The sequence below is a fragment of the Diabrotica virgifera genome, chromosome 9 (assembly GCF_917563875.1).
Source record: "Diabrotica virgifera virgifera chromosome 9, PGI_DIABVI_V3a".
Classification (NCBI taxonomy): Eukaryota; Metazoa; Arthropoda; class Insecta; order Coleoptera; family Chrysomelidae; genus Diabrotica; species Diabrotica virgifera.
In genome coordinates, this window is record NC_065451.1 from 99,687,852 (window position 1) to 99,697,821 (window position 9,970).

Sequence of the window (9,970 nt, forward strand, 5' to 3'; positions counted from 1 at the left end):
TATGTGATGTATATTTAAAAGCTGATGTACTATTTAAATGTTCTTCTAATACACTATCAATATTACAAAGCAAGGATAATAAATCTAAAAGATTTACACGATTTGCCGATTCCTGTGCTTCACTGTGTCCTCTCAATGCTAGTTCATGACTGCCGTAATAGTTTAAACATTCAATAACTCTATTTAATATGTGTCTATTCTTTGTGGTTTCTTAACTGAAATTTTATGAGCAGAGTCCATCGCTGAAGCAATGTTGACAGTACCAAATAGTTTAAATTTTGTAACGTTACAATGTTCCATATCCTTTCTATAATTTCTCCTATTGTATTCCTTTGTGTTTTACTGCTTATACAGTGCTAGTCAAAAGTCCGTACCCCCTGGTATCTTTTGAACGGTTCCACCTATAATAGTGAAATTTGGAGGGAGGAAATAAACGGACGTAAGTTTCTTAACTAGTCATGACAGGTGACGTAATAGTGACAGATGACTTTACAGCGCCACTGTGGCGGATAATTTTAAATGGGACCTTATGGCAAGTGATACCTCGTTTGAAAGGTATTGAAAATACCTATTCAGTCATACTAATTTTGTTTGAGTTTAAGCTAATTTTGATGAATAAATGAAATAAATATAAAATTGTAGTTTCTCATTTAATTAATAAAAATTCAAAATTCCGCCTATGATTACTTGTCAAAAAGGTTGACGTTGACGTAAAAACTACTAGAGAATTGAAAAACATCAACTCTTTGGACAAAAAAACCATAGGCGGACATTTGAATTTTTATTAATTAAATGCAAAACTACAATATTATATTTATTTAATTTATTCACCAAAATCAAAATCAACTTAAACCCAAAAAAATTTGTATGACTGACTAGGTATTTTAAATACCTTTCAAACGAGGTATCACTTGCCATAAGGTCTCATTTAAAATTATCGGTCACAGTGGCTCTGTAACGTCATCTGTCACTACTACGTCACCTGTCATGACTAGTTAAGAAGCTTACGTCCGTTTATTTCCTCCCTCCAAATTTCACTATTATAGGTATAACCAGTGGTGTAGTGGTAAAATTAGCTGTGCCGGAGCTATACCTCTACCGGAAAATTTTTGAAAATTAGCCTACTACCCAAATCGTGAGTTTTAAGGCCCTTTGGCAAATGTTTTGAAAAGTTTAATAATTAAACTAATTAATGATCTTTTAGAGTGATAGTAGTTACAGTAGGGCCTCCTACATATTCTCCTCCAAAGAATAATTTTAACTTTAAAATATGGTAAGACTTTCTTAAGGTAGATTATTACAGTTTGATACCTTAAAAACTGTTTTTAAGGTATCAAACCATAATAATCTACCTTAAAAACTCTATAATTTAAGTTGGAAGCCTTGCTGACAAAAATTTAAAAAACACTGGTGTAAGTTAGGCAAATATTGTAAATGACTAAGTTTTCATTTTCAGTAGTATTAATTTATTATTGTGAAAAAATACACCCACAAGTTACATTAGTATATATATTTTTTATTATTTAACACACACAAACATTATAATCTGTGCCAAAAAAATTAAGAATTATTTGAAAAAACTACATACAGTACAAATAACTTGTGTATTTAACAAAATACATATAATAAATACATCAGATTAATTATAACATACATACTCAAAGTAAGTGCCAAAATGCATCCTTCTTTGCGTTCTTTTTTGGGTTTTCTGCAACTCTTGTCCTGGAATCGTCTGCAGACCGGTGGCTCCTCAGCCATTTAGTGACGTACGTCTCAGGCTGCCATTCTTGGAGAGGTGGACCTTGGATTTTTATGAACATCAATGATGATACATGAGCAACAGTCAAAGCGTTTCTTGATGGTGTAACCATATTGTTCATACAACTGAAACCCCGTTCACAATCAGCTGAGCTGCAAGGTATTATTTTAGTGCAGTTTAACAGTTCTTGCAATCCATCAGGCACTTGTCGGCTGTTGTCCAAATAGTCTCTGTAGGCAGAGACAGCTTTGTTGACGTTCAATTTAAATCTCTTGCACAGTTGCTCTACTTGAGTTTGACCAAAACTTGGTGGAATGCAGGTTGGCCAATACTCAGGTTCTAATACTTTAAAAGAGTTTATAAGATCTTCATATTGGGCTTCCCCATCAAATGTGGTGACAAACATTCTTTGCTTTAGGTTATTTATAACACTAGAAATAAGTTGCTGTCCATTGAACGATACAATTTTTGGATTAGTTTTTAACACAACTGATGCAAAATTTCCTTCTTTTATGGCGATTTGTGCTTCCAGAACTTTCGTGCCTGGCTTCTCCTTTAAGTGCTCTAAATATCTTACGGATCTGTTTATCAGTTTGTCTGCATACACAATAGAAGTGTTTCTATTCTCTAAGCTCTCTGATAACAAAGCCAATTCAGCAAGAATGTCAAACATAAAGGCCAAGTTTAGTAGGAAACTCTGAGATGTTAGCCTATTTAATAAACCACTATATTTGCTTTTTTCAGTCGATGTTCTGTCACTTTCGTTTATGGCTTTAGAGAAATGGTTTGCCAAAGCTTGAAAGCCAAACCACACAGCCGAAACGGTACGAAAGCTACTGGCTACCCATCTTGTGCTCAACACTCTTCCGATTTTGTTCATCTGAATGTCAAGTTCTTGTGCACAGTCTTTTAACTCACGCTTGTTTTTTGGAGAGGCGCTGTACAGCGAGTACAGTTTGTCCATAAATATCTGGAAATGATTCACTCCGGCCACTTCGCTGACTGCGTCCCCAATAGCCAATTCCAATCTGTGATTTAAACAGTGCCAAACGATTATATCAGGGTACAAAGTTGAAAACCTCTTTGCCACTCCTGAGTGTTTCCCTAACATAACACTAGCCCCGTCACTTGTGAAAGAAACTAAGTTCTGTTTTAAATAACCATTGTCAAACCCATATTGTTCAAGGCACTTAAGTGTACTGTTAAAAACAGATTCGGCCCTTTGATCAGGAAGTTCAACTAGATCTAAGAACAAAATGTTAGGGGACTTTTCTTTACTTATTTCACACTTCAAATAAATTATGAGTACTGACTTTGAACTTATGCTGGTGGATTCATCAATAATGATAGAAATTTTCCCAGAAACTTCCTTAACCTTATTCAATATTCTTAACTTCATCTCTTTTGATATATGATCAATAATTTCTACAGCACTGTATCTTGAATGAAGGCCTACACCGATATCTACTCCATTTAGTTTTTGAAGTTCTAATAAACCGAAATGATCGTTATATGGTCGGTCGTTCTTAGCTATGTAGTAAGCTGACCTAAAAATAGCTTTAGTTGATTCCATGTGAGCTGTATTTGCAGAATCAACTAATTGCGTAATAGGATTTTTATGAGAGGATTCAACAATGGCCTGAGCAGTACTATGTGCTTTGGACTGTTTGTGCTCTATAATTTTTTTTCTAAGTGATTTGAGCTGGTTAGTTCGGTTTGAGCCGTAACAGCTAACTTGAAATGTGCGCCACTCATGACTTAAAGAAACGTGTTCTTTCTTAAAAGCACCCATAGTTGTGACTTCAAAACAAACTTTGCAGCCTAATTTACCTTCTTTGCAATCTATCCAAGGATAAGTTTCCTTCTTACGAGTCCACATCTCTCCTGTCCAAACGTCAGGCCATTTTGTTTCTTTTTCCTTATTCGTTGATGTGCTGGGTTCACTTATTTGTTCGTTTTTATTTAAAGAGTTTCCAATCGCTAATTCATCAACCGAAACAACATTGGATTTATCTTGCTTGGTTCCTTTAGGTAGGCCTAACGTGTTTAGTTCACGTTTCACCGACGCACTAAAAAATGAGGTTAAAGTTTTTTGTTTAGGTTTAGAGTTATCCATAGCGATACTACAGGTAGCTTATGTCAACAGATTTGGACGTTGGGCAAAGATAACACAACTATTAAAACTATTTCACCTCTTCCAGTAGGTATCCGCGACACGTAACGTAATAATTGGAGCAGAAACACTAAATTAATATACAGTGCACGTGCACTATGCAAAGCAGACGAGACGCAACTACAACTGAGCAGGATTAGCATGGCCGGGTGGGCTGGAGATGCGCAGTAGCTACGGAGTGGATTTCAGTGGTGGGGGAAGCGACTCCGGCGACTCAGTCTGTTGCCGCTCTCACTGCCGTGTGTATCGCTCCAGTCTACAGTGTACAGGGCCAGCTCGCTCCGCTACCGCTCCTCGGGCGGGGCGCGGGTGATCGGAGCGTCGAGTGAGCTAGAGAGAAATCGAGGGGGAGAGGCGAGAGATAAGAAGGACACAATATTTCAATATTGTTGTGGCTATTCCTCCTTCCGTGGTGGGGGGAGGGTTGTGGTGACGGTGACACGGACACGGTAGTGCTGGGCGCGGACCGCTGAGATGTCTATCCATCAACTATCCCGTCTGCCAGTCGCTCGCTCAACTTTTGCGCTTACAATTACGAACTACCTAATCGTAGCTGCGTATGCCTTAACTGATTAACCACGATAACTAACGTGTAAAAATTACTTAGTAAAGGACAAAACAATTTTTGTCCTATATAAAAAATTCGATTGAAAAAATCGTAGCCGGAGCGCCGCTCCCCCGTCAAAAGCTGTGCCGGAGCGACGCTCCGGACCGCTCCGGCTCCACTACACCACTGGGTATAACCGTTCAAAAGATACGAGGGGGGTACGGACTTTTGACTAGCACTGTATAAAGGTTTTCTCTTCATTTTGTTTCTTTGACATTTGAGTTAATTTTCGTTCCAAGCCTTTTCGTTTTAGTTTGCACTTCATTCTGTAGTCTTTCCTTTCAAATTAAGTTCCCATTCGCTATTCAAAAATTATGTTCAGCACTTCAATTGTTTTAGCTCCTGTCCTATTCCTTTAACGTACTTCAAATAATAATTTTCTAAAACCCGAACTATTTATTGTAACTAGCGACCATCAAATAAATTCATTAGTACTAATTTTTCTCCAATATGTTAACCACTTAAAAATGAATGCCTTCGTATAATTTGTTCTCTTCCGAATAAAACTTGAAACAAGTAAAACCGATGAAATAATATTATCTACAACAAGAGGTTTTCCCAATTTATTCAGGGTGAGTATTTTCTTATTTATAATTTACCTTATGCTTTTCTTCGGCTAATATTTTAGTGAGCCATCCTTAGCAATGCTTGAGTGTTTTCTTATTTATTATTATCTTTATTTTTTTACGCTTATTTCTATCATTAATTTTTTTTTCAGTTTTTAATTACAATTTTTACCTTTGTGTATCTTCGTTGGGCAAGGAGATTATGTTTAGTGGTATTAGTTGCGACTGTTTCACTTTAGTAGGACGGTCTACTTATACGCGAACTGAGTCTCCTTGCCAAAAGTGGATCTCATGTGCTATTCTACCCATAGTAATACGCACTGTTTTTTTAGTCGCTGGGGAGAGCCTATTCCCATGCTGTATGCATCAAGTACAATCTAGCCGCCGTTCTGCACCGGTGCCGACGCAACTACAATAAGAGCCTGCATCCGAACACCTCCAGTCAACAGAGGATACGTGGAGCCCAATTCCCTCCAAGACCTGAGGACGAAAATCCCTCGACGGACGCAAAAGATAAGTAGCCCTCTTGCAGTCAAGCGTTAGCAAAGTGCTACTGAAAAATTGATTTCCTTGACAACAAATTTCTTTGTTAATAATCATGAATTTCCTTTCTTCTATATGTTAAAATAGCAATAATGCGTATATGATTGTTTTACCTGGATCAATAAATGAATATGTGAAGTTATTTTTGAATTTTATTGATTAACCTCCCTTACATCATTGGAAAAGTAATTTATTGTTGCACAGCACAGGACCTACGCCAGGGTGAGCCAGTCAATAACCTTTGTAAGGGTTACAATTTACATGCATTATCTAAATGAAGTGCAATTTCTTCATGTTTTTTAATTCTCTCGCTTCAATGTTTGAGATATTTACAACCAACAGTTGTCCACAGCCTGTCACCGTAAAATAATAAACGATAAAAACAGAATAAACTTTGTTTTTCTTCACTCACTGTTAACCACGATTTTCTACCAAACCACGTGTTACAGAATGTTATTTTTTGCCATCTAGTTGTGTAATGTAAAGTAAATGTAGTTTATTTTCATTATTTTCTCTATCCTTAACGTATGAAAAGGACTTTGTAATAGATAGTCTGCTTTGTTCATTTTAAATTAACGTTATCACACCGAAACAGCGTATTAAAGCAATTATTTTATTTCTCGTATACGAGTGTCTCCGAATGTCTAAAATTATACAACCTCAAATAAATAATGAATAGGAAATGGATCGATTTTTTGCACCTGAGTATATTTTACTTCCTGTACCTTATATTGAATATTATTTTTGTTAAATTTTACTCCAATTTTTTTTGCTTTTTGCAACACTTTTGATAAAATTAAATCATGTGTTTCCTCATCAGATGCTGGAATACTAAGATCATCAAAATATATCCCAATATCTAAATCTCCAAAATATTTTCATTTATACGTTGAAATACTTGTGGACTAATATCTAAACCAAATTTTGATTTTAATTTAAATCAATTTCTTGAAACAAAATTTTCCAAAAGGTCTGATAAAAACCCTCTTTCACGTCTAACATTGTAAATATTGACTTAACTTGTAATTTCACTGTCAACTCCTGTCACACAGTGGGTATAGGAAATGACTCCGTACATATTATGTTATTATTTAAGTGCATTGGATCTAAGCAAATTCTAAGACTTTTATTAGGCTTAAAATGACCTGTCTATGGTTTATAATCATTTTTAAACATTATTTTATATTGAAAATGAACTTTGCCAGTCCCTTAAAAAGTTCAATATTATTTTTGACAAAATGTTCTGTGTCATCACTCTGTGATCTTAGACAATGAATTTTTTGTAATAAATTTAGTTTTACATAGGCATTCAGACCCAAAAAAGTTCCCTAGAAGTGTAGGTCGGCGTGGATTGGGCCGTGCCGGGCTCTTGGGATGCTTTCCGGTCCTGAGAAGAAGAACGGGAATTAAGTCTTGTATCTACGATTATTTCCGCCGGTTTTTCTCGTGTGTAAAGACAATTAGTCTTGCACAAGAATAGTTAAGTGGGCAGGTCTAAGTGTTTACAGAAGCAAACGACTTGAAGAAAATATATGCAGCAATAAAATGGCAAAATTCTAAGTTTTTCCATGACTTACGGAAGGAACCGACTTAGCACAAAATAAAACATATCAAATAATATGAACATTCTGTTCAGAACCTTCGAGCTGAACACATGTAATTAAGAAGCAATTTGTCTAATTATTATCTTATCATATTGTAATTAGTATAAATCCATCGTTATCAAGAAACCGAAAAACAATAGCCAAAAAAATTGTTAGTGTTTAATGCTAAAATAATTATCCAGTAAGTAATTTCTACATATCTAATTACTACGTTTATCAACATAAATATACCTAAATATAAAGAAAATAGGCCAGTATATTATCAAAATATGTCGGAATGTTTTAAAAATTCCTAGCTATAACTAGTGGAAAACTATGAGTTACCAACACGATAACCAGGAACAATCTACTAGTTTTCCATGCAGTGAGGACATAAATCCATCAATTAGAAGAAACAGCTTAGCACGAACTCCTCCACCTGTAAGAACTCAAAAAGACAGTTCCAATCCACTAGATGAACAGCAGAAAATAGTCAAAACATGCAACAACGATCTACAATCACATTTATCAAATTTTCAAGTAGATAAACCGCAAGAACATGCAGATGCAGCAAAAAGTGATGGTGAATGGGTAGCAGTCCACCACAATAAACGTCAACGCAATGACGACAGTCCCGATTTGAAAAAAACCAAACAAGCTACACTCAATGATTATTGGCTGAGTAAAACTATTCATACATCTAACAGATAAGAGTTACTTGAAGATGATGCATTTCGTGAAGAAGTTGTAACGTTGGAAGACCGAAGAGAGGAACAGCCACCACCCATATTCATACAAAATGTTTAGCGTATCAAACCACTACAGGATTTACTACAGCAGAAAACTCCAGGTAAATATACTTTAAAATGTCTTGCTAACAATCAAATTAAAGTTCAAGCTGATTCATCAAAAACCTACTCAATAATCGTAAAATCTCTATCAGAAAAAATACTCAGTACCATACATACCAACTAAAACAAAACCGAGGATTCCGAGTTGTTATACGTCATATCCATCCTTCAACAGATCCAGAAGACATTAAAAAAGCATTGCTGGAGCACGGGCATACTGCACTGAATATCTCTAATATTAAGCAAAGAGGCACAAAGAAAGATCTGCCACTATTTAATATAGAACTGGCTATTCACAGCAATAATAAAGATATATATGAGATCACGAAATTACTCAACACTATTGTCACAGTTGAGGCACCGCATCCGAAGAGGGAACTACCCCAATGTCAAAGATGTCAACATTTTGGCCACACACACAATTATTGCGTAGGAGATCACCTATCGTCTAAATGTCCAAAAGAAAAGATTATAAAAGATGTCCAATGTGTAAATTGTCGAGAAAATCATCCTGCAAGCTACAAGGGATGTTCTGTATACAAAGAACTGCAAAAGAAAAAATTTCCATCGCTTCGAGAAAAAAACGCAAGTCAACCACCTCGTGTTGCACATTCGTCAATCACTCAACCAAATATCAGTTATGCGAACATTGCTGCAGGAAAAGATAATAAAAATACAAATAACACAAATGAGACTACTCATGAAATAGAAACAGCAACTCCCCAACATATACAAAACAATTTAGAACTTGTGGTACATAAACTAATGGAAAGAATGGATAAGATGTTTGATCTAATAATGTCTCTGATATCTAAGCTTAACCTTCAACACTAAACTTAAAATGTGCTGTTGGAATGCCAATGGCTTAACTAATCATTTTCACGAAGTAAAAGCTTTTATTTATTCTCATAATCTAGATGTTATGTTTATTTCCGAAGCACACATGACTATTAAGAGTTATTTTAATATTCCCAAATATTCAACCTATGTAACTCAACATCCTTTAGGAAAGGCCCATGGAGGTACGGCAATTATTATAAGAAATAATATTAAGCATCATGAAATAAACAAAATTAGCAGAGTTAACATTCAAGCTACATCAGTGTCGGTAGAAGATTCACAAGGCTCGATTATTTTATCTGCTGTTTACTGTCCACCGAATAAAATAATTAAAGCTGATCATTTTACTGAATCTTTGAGATACTCGGACACCGTTTCATTGCTGCTGGAGATTACAATGCCAAACGTCACAAATGGAGCTCCAGAATCATAACCTCACGAGGGCGAGAATTAATAAAAAGTATTAATGTGAATCATTTAACTCCTCTCTCTACTGGACAGCCTACTTATTGGCCCACTGATAGACAAAAAATTCCTGATCTTATTGATTTCGCTATATTAAAAGGAATAACACACACCCATATCCAAATTTCTCCTTCTTTTGACCTATCATCGGATCATTCCCCTTTCTTCATAGACCTACTAAGCCAAATTCACAATTGTCCTAAACTTTTAACACTGTGTAATAAAAGAACAAACTGGGATAGGTATAGAGACGAAATAAAATCATCCATTAACCTAAACTTGCCTCTTAAAAGTGACAGGGACATAGAAAATGCAGTCACTCACTTAACTACAGTTATTCAGCAAGCTGCTTGGTCGTCCACTCCAGAAATTACCTACACACACAACTCCGAGTCATATCCTGCACACATAAATACACTTATACTGGAAAAAAGAAAACTAAGAAAGAGGTGGCAGCTCACTAGGCACCCAGAAGATAAAACAAATTTTAATAGAGCTTGCAGATTACTCAAAAGAAACTTGATCCAACATAAAGACAATGGAATCAACAATTATTTAAAGAACCTCTCACCTTCAGATGATA

The 9,970-nt window shown here is 35.6% G+C and overlaps 1 protein-coding gene across 1 annotated transcript; it reads right to left on the minus strand.

Annotated features, from left to right (window-relative positions):
- Positions 1-1,658: 1,658 nt before the first annotated feature.
- LOC126891173 (E3 SUMO-protein ligase KIAA1586-like) lies at positions 1,659-3,875 on the minus strand. The gene has a single exon (XM_050660356.1). The coding sequence runs from the start codon at positions 3,873-3,875 to the stop codon at positions 1,659-1,661; it is 2,217 nt and encodes a 738-aa protein (XP_050516313.1).
- Between the last annotated feature and the right edge of the window lie 6,095 nt (positions 3,876-9,970).

Bases quoted from the DNA above. Each gene is read 5' to 3' on its own strand.
- LOC126891173 (XM_050660356.1), bottom strand. From the start codon at position 3,875: ATGGATAACTCTAAACCTAAACAAAAAACTTTAACCTCATTTTTTAGT.